General features: G+C 48.0%; 1 protein-coding gene across 1 annotated transcript; it reads left to right on the top strand.

Moving 5' to 3' along the window:
• The first annotated feature begins 4,349 nt into the window (after window positions 1-4,349).
• MAPK1IP1L (mitogen-activated protein kinase 1 interacting protein 1 like) lies at window positions 4,350-10,356 on the top strand. Its single transcript, XM_003206823.4, has 3 exons — window positions 4,350-5,911; window positions 6,432-7,145; window positions 7,721-10,356. The coding sequence occupies exons 1-3, from the start codon at window positions 5,783-5,785 to the stop codon at window positions 7,730-7,732; spliced, it is 855 nt and encodes a 284-aa protein (XP_003206871.2). The 5' UTR covers window positions 4,350-5,782; the 3' UTR covers window positions 7,733-10,356.
• Window positions 10,357-13,375: the final 3,019 nt, after the last annotated feature.

The following is a 13,375-nucleotide window of genomic DNA, read 5'->3' as shown; positions in this document are numbered from 1 at the left end:
CTGCGGCTAGGTGGGGCTGGGGGCTGGGAAGCCGAGCTGGCTGGTTTGTGACGGGCCCTATTTTAGGCCTCGGGGGGAGGGGGTTGGCTCTGCTTCGGCTGGGTGAAATATTTGGTCGGTTTCCGCTGTTAGGATCTGAGCTCAGATTATAATTGAATATATAAATGCGGTGTATAAATAACCGTTAAACGTTTTTCATTAAGAGAAGTCCTGAATCAGGTTTCCGTGGCTTGTGAGAAGTCACTTCGTTTTCTCGAGTGTTGCTATCCTTCAGGTGGGTGACTCACTGACAAAGGGAGCACAGTGCAATATTGAAGAGAGCATTTCCTGGAGAGCGAGCTGCTTATCTGCCAGGGAAACGGGTTTTGAGGTGCATTCCAAAGAAAGTGGTCACCTCGTGCTGTTTGTTCAACCTTTTTGTCATGGATGTAGGAAACAAAGGGTCTTTATCTTCTAAATACTAGTTTTTAAAAAAGATGAATCCTGAAACTGCCCTTCCCAGTGGGACCAATGACTGATGTAAAAATGCATGCCAAGCATCAAGCTCCTTCTGTAGAGCACTTCAGGTATTTTTAAAGCTGAAGTTCATTCAAGCATACCCTAACAGTGAGGAATCAAGAATGAAAAGGCACCAACTGTGTCCATTCGGTGAGGTTGTATCCTGAAAAGCAGTTATCCTGGGAAAGGATCTCTGCAGAGAAGCAGAAGGGCGTGGAGTTTTGTTTGCCATCGGAGAGGCTGATACTGGAAGATGACACATAGTTTTGATGTTGCTTTAAAAACAGCCTGGTGCAGGAGGACCTTTGTTAACTGCTCACATTTAGCTGGTAATTCATGAGTATGTAGCGTTGTTAGGAGGAGGATGTACATTTACAGCTAGTTCAGGAAGGCTTCCAAAGAATTGATGACAAAGCTAAAGCTGGAAATAAATAAGCACACTTCTCAAAACGAGGATAATGTGGTGAAAATGGACTGCATGTCTCTGAGGAGTGTTCAGAAGCTGCTATGGAAGAGATGTTTTAATTTTTTTGGAACTACTGGACTCACGCCTTTGTAAAACTCCCAGGGTTGGATCTTCATGGAATCATCACAGAACGGCCTGGGTTGCAAAGGAGCACAATGCTCATCCAGTTCCAACCCCCTGCTGTGTGCAGGGTCACAACCAGCAGCCCAGGCTGCCCAGAGCCACATCCAGCCTGGCCTTGAATGCCTGCAGGGATGGGGCATCCACAGCCTCCTTGGGCAACCTGTCCCAGTGCCTCACCACCCTCTGTTGTGGCCAGGAGTGATCTTTGGCAGTGGAGATTTGCAGTTTTCAGCTGGTTTGCAGCACAACTGGCACACAGATAAGCCACCTCAGCAGTGATTTGTGTTTGCTGCTTTGGGAAGCTTCTGTTTGTGATGTTGGGACCACCCAAAGTGATCCGGTCTCATCTTAGGAGGGGAGGCAGCTGTGAAACAGAACGGCTTGTCTTGTGTGGAGAAATGGAACAGATTACAGTTCCTTATGGCCGTGTATTTTATGGGCCTTGGAAACTGGTAAGACTTCTGGTTTGAATTGTTTTTTTTCTGGTCGTTGGTAATTTATAGCAAACGTGCTAACGAGCATCGTTGTGGTTGTCATTGTCGATTAGATCAGTGCTGACAATCTGAAGACTTAAAAACCCTCCTTCTGCCTTCTTTTCCGTCAAAACAGGCGTAGGAAAGAACAAAAAGATCGCTGCATCTAAAGCAGCTGCTAACTGTGTAACTGTTGCTTTTTATCTTCAGTCTGACAGCCGTTTATTTCCCTAATGGATAAAGGCACAGGTCAGGTGAAATTGTTGCGCAGTGCTTGAGTGTGGCATCCAAAAGACCCTAAAAATGGAGAAGGGGCAGCTGTAAACTGCTGATGCTTAATGCCTGAAGGGAAAAGCTGCAGTAGAAGCTGGCAGTGGTCTCTTTTCCATTTGATCTGCGTAGCTGTGTTGGGTAGTTATAGTTATGTGGGCAGGAATCCTGTTGTAGCTGAGGTTTTGCTGGTAGGCATTAGTCATGTCACAGTGACAAAAGAACCTCTTTGCTGATAGAGCCGTGCCACCCAGTGGAAATGCAGCTGTGCCTGTTGCATTGAGGAGGATTTCTGTTGTTCTTTGGAAGGTGATCTCAGGGGAGTCAACTCTGAAAGGGGAGGTAGATAACAGCAGGACAAGGGGAAATGGTTTGAAGTTGAGGGAGGGAAGATTGAGGTTGGATGTGAGGGGGAAGTTGTTTGCTGTGAGAGTGGTGAGGTGCTGGAACAGCTGCCCAGAGAGGCTGTGGATGCCCGTCCATCCCTGGAGGTGTTCAAGGCCAGGTTGGATGGGGCCCTGGGCAGCCTGGGCTGCTGTGAAATGTGGAGGTTGGTGGCCCTGCCTGTGGTGGGGGGTTGGAGCTTCGTGATCATCAGATCCCTTCCAACCCAAACCATTCTGTGATTCTGATCCTGTGATCTTGGAGATGGGAACTCAATCTGTCACATCAAGAGTGCAAAAAATATTGTGCAGCCGATGAAGTTATGAAAACAGTTGAGGCTTTGTTGGAATAGCTTTAGCAAAAGAAGGAAGCAGGGCTCGGGGCAGCTCTTTCTCATGGCAGCCACCGGGGACCGGTGATGGAGAAAAGCCAGGGAGGGCAAGAGGATGGGAAAAATGCTCCTGTATTCCTCATTTCCACTTGGTTCTGATGGGAGCAGAGAGGACTCATAGCTGAAAAAACACTGGGGCTGTTTTATGGTGGAGGCTGAAGGATTTAGTATGCCACACGGAGCATCAAGCCCAGAAATGGGGTTTTCACAGAGCTCTCTGAAGCTTGCCATGTGTTCAGTCGGTGTTCAGTGTGGCAGGATGGGTTGGCCTGGCAGTGCTGCAGAGGAGCACATCTCGGCCTTTGTCCTGCCTGCATTGTGAGCCTGATAACCTGCCATTCTCACCTGCATGTTGTTAATTCCTAGTAATTAGTAGCAAGTTGTTGGGTGTCCAGGAGGCCTTGGATTCTTGTCTGCAGGCTGTTTCTGTAGTTTCTGGGTAGGTGTGCTGGAAGTCCTCCATGCCAAGTTTTAGCTCAGGATGGGAGATTCAGCTCCTCGATGCTGTCCTTTTTATCCCAGACACTGGTGTTCCCTCTTTGCCTCACTTCAGTTTGATGGTTTTGGCCCTGTGCTGTGTCTGGAGCTGCAGGCTGAGTGCTTCTGTAAAGCAGAGGGTGCTGCCAGGGGCGTTGGCCTGCACAGCACAAAGGAAATGTTGTCTTGCAGCAGCGTGGTTGCAAGCAGGACTTCGGATTGAATGCTGCCAGTTCAGTGGTCTTTCTCCTGCCTGCCAAATTACTTAAACTCCTTGAATCCTCCTCTTTCTATTCACTCTTCTTTTTCTCCTTGCCCCAAGAAAGTGCAATCTGAAGTAGGGTTTAAATGCAGCAGTAAGAAATGTCTGATCTGTGAACTGTGATTCTGTGACTGGCTTTTCTCTACACAGAACTGCAAAGGGAGACTCCGAGCCCATTTGTTAACCCTGCAGTCACTAAAAGCCTCATCAGTGCAACACTGTTTTCTGAGATGGTGAGCCCATATGTTGGCAATGGGGACCACGAGATCTTCAGTCCAACAGTGTCAGAGTTGCTTTATTTATGAACACGTGGATGCCTTGGGCAATGCTCCTACAAATAGAGCTGATATTTCAGTGAGGTTTTGAGCGGAGTTCAGTGCTGTGCAGCTGGAGTGGCATATGGATTCTAGATTGGTTTGTATGGTGAGTGTGTCTAACAGTACCAGAGTTATTCCTTTAATAAATGGAGGTGGCACTGCACAGATGAAATGGGTGTTTGAGAAAGGTCCCCAAAGTAGGCCATCCTGTCTGTAAGAGGATCCTTGACATGCTTGGCACTGTCTCAGTTATGCCAAATGTTGCCAGCAAATGTTGCTCCAGTCTGCTTGCCAAAGTGAGAGAGCCTCTAAATCTTTATCAGAAGCTGTGCTTTGCTGCAAGTTTTCTCCTAACAGCCATACAGCAGAATTGTTTTCTTAATTTTTGTAGCACAGAAGTCTTTTGAAATAATCAGCTGATAAATATTGGGGATTTTTGGTGGCATTTTGCAGGCAGGCCTCTTTCTGCTGCAGCCATCCGTTATCACAGAATCACAGAATGGCCTGGGTTGCAAAGGAGCACAATGCTCATCCAGTCCCAACCCCCTGCTATGTGCAGGTCACCAACCAGCAGCCCAGGCTGCCCAGAGCCACATCCAGCCTGGCCTTGAATGCCTGCAGGGATGGGGCATCCACAGCCTCCTTGGGCAACCTGTTCCAGTGCCTCACCACCCTCTGGGTGGAAAAACTTCCTCCTAATATCCAACCTAAACCGTGGCAGATGGTCTCTGCCATCCCACAACTTCATCTACAGCTGAGGAGTTCACTGTTTCTGCAGGGGTTTGGTTGCCTGATGGGATCGTTACTGGGAAATGAGCAGAGTCGTGCTGTCAGGAAAGTAAGGCTTAGGTAATAAAATGGCAAACGTAATTCAATGTAGATAAATGTGATGTGATTCCGAGTGCTTGAATGTGAAATTATATGCATCACTTTGTGTATAAAATGATGGGCTGACCCTTAACACTGAGGAATAAAGTACTGCTGCGGAAGTCAGTTTCAGCAGTGAGCAAAAAGAAGATCAAACATGAAGAAGTATTGGGAAGGAAATAGAGGATGAACCAGAACATAATTATGGAACTGTATAAATCAATGGCTCTCCCACATTTTGGATTCTTTGTGGCTCTTGCTTGTCATTCATCTCAAGAGATACAAAAGAATTGGAGAAACGTCAAGGAGAAGCAGTGAGAATACTCGGGGATGGAATAGGTGCTGTGCAGGGGTGAGTGGAATCAGCTCCATCTCAGCAGAGAAGGAATGGCTGAACGAGAATGGGAAGAACACACAGTAATGAGCAGCACAGAGGGGGGTGGGTGAGAACAGATCTGCAGAAGGAAGGAGCATCACCTGGAAGTATAACAAAAGAAGGAGGTGCCTCTCTGGATGGTTGGAAGCACTGAGCTGTCATTGCTGCTGTTCATCCCAGCAGACGCTGCTGAAGATGAAATGGGGGCTGAGCTCATTGTCCCACTGCCCACAGCAGTGCTGTTTTACTATTAGCAAATTGTGTAAATTTAAAAACAAACAAACCCTACCAATACAGGTTTAGTTCCATGTGAGATATTTGCATTACGTAGACTGGAATTCAGTGGGAGGCTTGTGAACTTCTCTGCTGGGGCTGTCTTGCAACATTTCTCATTAGGTGTTGAGAGGTCAGAAATTAGGCACTCATTAGAAGCTTTCCTTGTGTCTACATTCAAGACTGCTTAGCAGAAGTCAGTGAAAGCAAACAGGAGCATCCACTGACTTTAGTTTATTTAAAACCCACATTTAGTACTTCTGAAAATAAGATCTGAATGGGGGTGTAATCGTGTTTAATTTTAGGGGCATTGACTTCACCAACTTCTCCGAGTCCCAGTTTAGAACAGAGCCTGGATACCTGCTGGCATTGCTGCAGAGGCTGCTTGTTTGGCACGAATACCTGAAATATTTTTTCTTAGCGTTGTGACCCATTTACACTGCGTTGGTCCCATCTGAGATGAGATGGAGGCTGCAGTTCTGCTGTTTTCCTGGCACCTGTATTGAGGGAGAGCATTTGGGTGGCTGCTGTCTGTATGGACCCCAGTCACTGGGATGGAACCATTGCTGAGAAGCTCTGCCAGCTGGACATCCCTTTGGGTTTGAATGAGACAAATGTCAAGTTCTTTATCTTTATTCTTTATCGAACTCTTCCTCGATGTACTTTATTTTCAAGGAATTTCACTTTATTTTACCTTACTTTTCAGCAAAATGTCTGGAACTGATGATTTTTCGGTAAGTAATGGCTTTTTGTTCCTGAAGATCTGCCAGTTGTATTACTTCATTCTGTTCAGGCCCTTCTCTGAGAAGAAGGGCAGCTCACGGCCGAGATGATTGCCTCGGCATTGCGGTAGCAGCTCTTTGCTTTGGGGCAGAGGTAACAGCCTGTGGCCTCCAGGTGTGCCTCGTAGGTTCTCTTCTGCGGTGCTCACAGAGGGGTTTTGTCCTAATAGCATCAGAATAGCAACAATGGAAACTTACAACAATCTCTTCTTCCTGGATTTATACGGAATTGCTTACGGTTCTATTGCTGAAGGTTGCCTTTTATCTTTGGCTTTAGAACTGTGGCACGTCGGGATGCCTCTTCTCCCTTAATGATAGAAGCTGCACAAAGTGAATACAGCCCTCTCTGCAGCGACAGATAGCTCTTTTCCTCCCATTTAGGCAACTGAAATGCATCTGTGTAGTGGGTGAACGTGGGCAACGAGCAGCTCCAGCAGGTATCTGCCATCCTCACGACCGCTTTCTCTCTCAGTTGGCAGATGCTTTGCCTGATCAGTCTCCTGCTAAGACCTCCAAAGTGAGCGGTGCGAAGCCTGGCCAGCAGCCCTCCCAGCCTCCTCAGGGTTGGCCGCCCTCGAACCCTTGGAACAACCCGAGCGCTCCTCCTGCTGGGCCCTCGGCGCTGCCACCGAACACCTCCGCTTCCAGCGTGCCCTTCGGACCTCCTCCTACAGGAATGTATCCTTCAATGCCCCCCGGACCGCCTGCTCCATTTCCTCCTCCTCCTAGCGGACCCTCTTGCCCTCCTCCCGGAGGTCCGTATCCACCCCCAGCTGTGCCAGGTCCCGTCCCACCGGGGCAGTATCCTCCACCAAACATGCCCTTTCCAGAGCTTCCAAGACCTTATGGCGGTCCGACGGAGCCAGCTGCGCCTCCTGCTCCCGTTGGGCCGTGGGGATCCATGCCCTCTGGAGCATGGGGACCGACAATGGGAGGGCAGTATCCTGCACCCAGCATGCCATATCCACCCCCGGGGCCATACTCTGCTCCTACCCAGACTCCAGGGGCGGCGCCAACAGTACCGTGGGGTACAGTCCCACCTGGAACGTGGGGACCTTCGCCGCCAGGTCCGTTTCCTCCACCCACAGGATCATACCCGGCTCCAGGACTCTATCCCACGCCCCCTAATCCTTTTCAAGTGCCGTCTGGTCCTGCTGGTGCTCCATCGATGCCAGGTGGTCCCCATGTGAGTACATACGTTGGATGTGGCTCTGGGCAGCCCGGTCTGGTGGTTGGGCGACCCTGCAGGTAGCAGGAGGGTTGGTACGAGATGGTCCTTGTGGTCCTTTGCAACCCATTCTATGACTTAGTTTTTTGTTATGGGCGAATTAAATCTTGACACTTTTAAGCATGGAAATTGGGTAGGATAAGACCTGTTAATGCAGGTAAGAACTTTAAGGGCTCGTCTACGCAGTCAGGGGAATAACAGCCAATTTTCTGCTTAAACATTTAAATTCATATACCAGAATGGTCGCATTCTATCAAGTTGGAGTGTGTCTGAGCGTTACACTGTAGTGGTCTTCCACTTCTTGGAAAGCCTTCTCTAAAAGACAAAAAAATAAAGGGGAAAAGACTTGTAATAATGTTCAGGAATGAAAGATATTCTGGTTTGTGTAGTCTGGAGAGATTGCTTTTCGGGACACACAGGGAATAAGAACAATTTGTCAGCTTAAATGTTCTTGAGCTAAGGAGTTTTGTAATGTTAATGAACTGCTTTGTGAAAGCCCTGTAATGACCATGAATTCTCATTGTCTCTTGCAGCCTTACCGTTGAATACTTCTGGGCAACAAAGTACTGTAGCTTTCCACCTTCATCCACTACTTACAGAGATTTTTACAGTTTTTGTTTCAGTAATGTTTGGGGCTATGAAGAATACTTGCCTCTTGTATGTGCATTTGAGGTATGAAGGAGCAATTCAGCAATTTGCATAACATTAACTTGCTCGTATGCTGGCGTAATTGTTTGGTTTAATAAAACGAGCTACAAAGAGCAGAAGTAAAACTGAAATCTGTGGTTCTTACTCTGGCAAATATTCCTTGGGAAAACGAGAGCTGCCAAGTAAGGATTCTAAAGAATCAGGCACAAGGACTTGCAAATCAGAAACAGCTTAAATTTCCACGAATGCTTTAAGTCTCGTTGCCAGACTCGTGCTGGTTGTTGAATGGATGGATAGTCATATCTTGTCTATTTTCAGGTTATTCTAAAATGTCAATAAAGAGTATTTCAAGATTTTTGTCAAGAAATGTAATTTTTGAACATGCTACAGTAATGGAAACGAAGGAGACGGAGCGCGTGAACTCGAAGGCTTTCTCAGCATTTTGTAAATACTCAACACAATTAATTGCTCAGTCTGGGACTGCGGAGGAGAAGACGTGCATTGAAATGCTTGGTCTGACTTGTCGGCACCCTGTTGGTGTTTGCAGACAGGCGTGTCTGTGCAGTGGAGTGAGCTGGATGTGCAGTTCCCTTTGAATCAACCAGTGTGAGTTTCGTGCATGCCAATGAGGACTTCGTTTTGCCAGTTCTCGTTCTGTGGTGGTTGGAGGTTTGACTTGGTCTGTGTAAAGAATTAATTCCCATGTAGGTAAAGTAATTCCCTATATCTAACCTGGGTTCTGGTTGTTTAAAATTTGACTTGTCTGCCGAGTTGTGTAAACTCAGCAGGTGTTTTCAGAGTCCCTAGAAACTGAACTTGAGCTTAAAAGGTGAAGAAAACCAGCCAGGCCATTCCCTTTCCGGCGGGTTTTGGCAGGGCTTTTATTTCTGTCTGCTCCAGAGATCCCTTGTGCCATCCTTACTGCCACAGCTGGGGACGAGCAAATCTCATTGGGGCACCACCGAACGTGGGAATGGAGAGCAGCGCTCTGTTCCCAGCCAGGTGCCTGCATACCTCACTGAGAAAGCATAATTTGGGAGGAACTGAATGTTTGGAAGCCTGTGTGCTGCTGTGTGGCTGTCCCTGCTCTGGGAGGGACACTGCAGTAAGTTTTATATTCTTGCCATATCTGTGCAAAGGATGTGCTGGGGTAACTGCTGGTGTAGCATTACTGAGGCACAGCCACGTGTTGGTGAGGAGCTCTGGTGGTATTTCATAGCCTGGATTGGACCGTGGACGTTTCGTTCATCCCCACATGGGGATCTCCTAACTTAGCCTCTGTAGGTAGAATTAGGAACCAATGTTGCTTAACATGGTAGCTCGTTAGGGAGTCTTTGTATCGTGGAACTGTGAAAGCAAGTTAATCCGCTTCCCATACCTTCCCGTGGCTTCCTGCATGCATATGATGAACTTCTTCAGAACAATTGGCTGACCTGGTAGCGGTGCCTGTTGGCTGTCCCAGCCCTTATGGCAAAGCCCTGCGGTGTCTTTGCAGAGGAGAGCTGTGGCTCGTTTTCATCTGCCATGAAAACCGAAGGTACGTGCGTCTCTTGTCTCTTAATTACAGGGAGACAGCACCGGAGCTGAAGAGAAATGCTTAACATTTCAGCAGAAATGCCAGCTCTAACCCTAGCAATCAGAACCCAAAGTGTCAGTATTACCTTAAACAAACCCCTTGGCCTCCCAGGCAGCGCACTTCACTTAGATCTTGGCAAGACCAATTACGAATAAACACAGTAGAACACTGCCTACATTTGCTCAAGTGCTTTTAATTTCAGTACCTGCAGCCTTAGGTTGTAAACCAATGTGATGAACAACACCTGTCCCAAAGGAATGGATCGTGCAGCACACTCCAGTTTCAAATTGCACTCGTGTGTCTTTGTGGGGAATGGGAAGAGGTGGGAAAGCAGAGGGCAGCAAACGTAGCAAGTAATGACTGCTGGAAGGGGATTTGTTTTGGTAACCAGGCTTCTAGGTTCTTCCTGAAGTAGGCAGGATTTATTACTGGAACATTTAGGCTAAAATTCAGTCTATATGGGATGTTTTTTCAATGTATATTCGTATTTCTTGAGGTCATGAGAACTGTTTCATAACCCCTTTGTTTTTGTGAGCCAAGTTCTTTGCATAGCAGTGAAAAAAGGGTATACCTGTTAATCTATTGTGTAAAAACTCAAGTTGTCACTATATGCCGTGTAGTAACTTTATCACATGTTATGTCAAGTGTGAGCAACTTCTGGCCTGAAGCTTTTGCAATGGAATTTGTCCATTTCTATGCATCGTTTGAGTTAAATTGCTGAGAAGTTCGTTTTGTGCTTTGAGGTTGACATACTGCATTTGTTTACAATATGAAATATAAGCAATCACATCTTTAAAGTATAGATTATCACCTGCTGCTGTATTTTCTTTAGATGAAACAAATATTGCTGTATGATAGTGAGAAGCTATAAATACAGGATTTGATATTTTTTTGAAAATGCTGTCACTTTTGTATAAGATTAGACATTAAACGTATTTTCAAGACTGTCGTGTTCACTGTTTTTCACTCACAGCCTTGGACATGCTTGTGTAGATCTTTTTTTTTTTTTTTTTTGGCCTTGAATTAACTAGTAAAGAAATAGGACATCCTTGATTTGCAACGTCTGAATATAAAATCAGAATTATTTGACTGCTGTGTTTTTCCTCTTCCTTTTGTGGTTTTTGTGCCTTAGGCACGTTCACAAGCGCTCAGGGTGTGCGTGGCTGTGCGTGAATCACAATCATAGAATGGCTCGGGCTGGAAGGGACCTCAAGGGTCACGAAGCTCCAACCTCCTGCTGCAGGCAGGGCCACCAACCTCCAGCTTTAATAGCAGGCCAGGAATTAGATCTGTGCTTTGGGTGCTGCCTCGTTCAGGAAATGCAGATCCACAGAGGTTTGCTCAGCAGGATGGCGTGTGCCCATGGATGCAGCCCGTGGAGCATGGCAGGATGGCTGAAGTGGGAGCTGACTTTTCTCCCTGGGCAGCACCGGGGACACCAGGGGTCAGCTGTTGGAAGTGGGGAAGGTTTGACCCTGCGGGGAGGTTGGGAAGGAGCCGGGCACCCTGCTGTTCTTCCGGCCAGCTGTGTTTGGCGATGTTGGGGCTACAGCTGAAATCCTCAGTGTGGGATGGTGGGCATTGCTCACACCTCAGGTTTAAAGAGAAGGCTTCCAGCTGGGGGGGAGAGAGTTTTAGAGCAAGCACCGGGTGGTACTGCTGCGAAATTAAGAAACCTCTTCACCACGAGGCTGGTTGGGTGCTGCAGTGCTTGTGTCCAAAGGGGCCGTGCAGTTTCCATCCTGGGAGATCGAACTGGACAGCACGGTAGCAGAGGCACCTCTCTCATAGCACAGGAGCTGAGCACAGCTGAGCTGTTGTCTCTGTAGCATCACCGAATGCTGCTCTCCTGTGCTCTTCAGCGTCTGACACCGAGCAAAAGCTGCTCGTCTTCTACGTGCTCTAAATGGCTCGGATGCTGAGTAAACGAGCTGCTGGCTGCACGTACGGAGCCCTGCTGGAGTCAGCAGAGGGCAGTGCTGCTGTTTGAGAGCCCTCCTGGGGGACCTCTGCTTTGAGACATCATCACTGAATGTGCTCAACGGATTTGAAAAGTGATAGGAAGGAGAAAATTGCAGCAGTTCAATGCCTGGCAGCATTGTTTGGGGTAAGGAGAGCTGCTGTGTGGGGTGGTGCTGGGGATGGTCGTGGCTTCTGTGATAGGACAAAGGGGAATGGCTTTAAACTGAGACAGGGGAGGTTTAGGTTGGATATGAGGAGGAAGTTTTTCAGCCAGAGGGTGGTGAGGCACTGGAACAGGTTGCCCAAGGAGGCTGTGGATGCCCCATCCCTGCAGGCATTCAAGGCCAGGCTGGATGTGGCTCTGGGCAGCCTGGGCTGCTGGTTGGCGACCTGCACATAGCAGGGGGTTGGAACTGGATGAGCATTGTGCTCCTTTGCAACCCAGGCCGTTCTGTGATTGTTCACACAGTGCTGTTGGGTTGGTTGGGAGATGGCACTGTAAGTCTGCTTCTTTGCACAGACCTGTATCAAACTGCGTTGGGTTTGGAGGGGAATGGGGGCTTCTGCAGATCTCCACTGACACAAATTGCTCGCACAAAGTGCTGTTTTTTTCACCTGTGCTCATTTTCGAAGAGAAGGGAGCTACAAAGGCAGGAGGTTGGCACTGAGGAGGTGTTGGTCTCTTTTCTCAGGTGTCAAATGACAGAAGGGGAGAAACGGCCTCGGGTTGTGCTGGAGAAGCCTAGGTTGGACATCAGGAGGAGTTTCTTTGTGTAGATGGGGGGGTCAGGCACTTGGAACCACTGCGTGGGGCAGTGATGGAGTTCCTCATCCCTGGAGGTGGTGGAGAGGTGGGGTTCGGTGATAGGGCTGATGGTTGGACTTGATGGCCTCGTAGATTTTTGCCAGCCTGGATGGTTCACAATTTTATGGGTTGACTATATGGCTCACTAAAAACAAACAGCCCTATAAAGTAGACAGGAATTATTTATTTCCAGTCAGCAGTTTCTTGGTTCGAAGTGATTTAACCCCATGTAGACAGCTCTGCCACTGAGGTTGGGGTTTTTGCCTCTGCAGGACTCGGTGTCCACAGGAATGACAGAAAGCAGCACACAGCTTCGTGTTGGATGTGAGGAAATGTTTCTTCTGCGAAAGAGCGGTGATGCAGCGGCACAGCTGCCCATGGAGTGCTGGGATCACCATCCCTGGAGGTGCTCCAGAACCATGGGGATGTGGCACTGAGGGATGCAGGCATGGCAGGGGTTGGTTGAGGTTGGGGATCTTCAAAGTCTTCTCCAACCTGAATGGTTTTATGATTCTATAAGGCATTCAGTCCCGCTATAGGTCATTGTGAAACGTTCTGGGACTGATGGTAAGGGGTTGGTAATTCCAATTTGTGATCACTGGTGGCTGCAAAGGGGCACAGGAGCTTTGGCTCAGTCTCTGAATTCATTTTTCATAGAATCACAGCATGGCCTGGGTTGCAAAGGAGCACAATGCTCATCCAGTTCCAACCCCCTGCTGTGTGCAGGTCGCCAACCAGCAGCCCAGGCTGCCCAGAGCCACATCCTCCTCTTGGTCTTGTGCAGCTCTTCAGTTTAAGCAACCTCTTTGCCCTCTCCTCCCTTTTTAACCTGAGCTAACAGAGCATGCAGTTAATTGACCCAGATGGCAGTCACACAGTAAACATTGCTACAAGGCAATCACACGAAATCTCCTCAATAAACCCAATGTAATAGACTGAAGCTCTGTGAATGATTGCAGAGCAGCCTATCAAAGGGAAATGCTTAGTGCTGTGTTGTCTTATGGTGGGTGGTGCCGGGATGTCCTGGGAAACCAGCATGAGGGGTGGGGTGAGCACACAGGGTGCTCACCTCTGGCTTTGTTTCTGGATTACCATAAAATGATGCTGTCGGATAAACTCAGGAGGAAGCAAGTTGTGTTTGGTGAATGTTTCTGGCCCTCGTGATCCAACCCATCAGTTCTCCGGTTCCTTGATGCT

Source organism: Meleagris gallopavo, chromosome 5, assembly GCF_000146605.3.
Source record: "Meleagris gallopavo isolate NT-WF06-2002-E0010 breed Aviagen turkey brand Nicholas breeding stock chromosome 5, Turkey_5.1, whole genome shotgun sequence".
Classification (NCBI taxonomy): Eukaryota; Metazoa; Chordata; class Aves; order Galliformes; family Phasianidae; genus Meleagris; species Meleagris gallopavo.
Note: the sequence above shows the minus strand (reverse complement) of the source record. Positions and strands in the feature narration are given on the sequence as shown.

Excerpts from the sequence above, each read along its gene's own strand:
- MAPK1IP1L (XM_003206823.4), top strand. The coding sequence starts at position 5,783 with ATGAGACAAATGTCAAGTTCTTTATCTTTATTCTTTATCGAACTCTTC. Across the intron at positions 5,912-6,431 it reads CTGGAACTGATGATTTTTCG|TTGGCAGATGCTTTGCCTGA; the intron begins GTAAGTAATGGC and ends TTTCTCTCTCAG.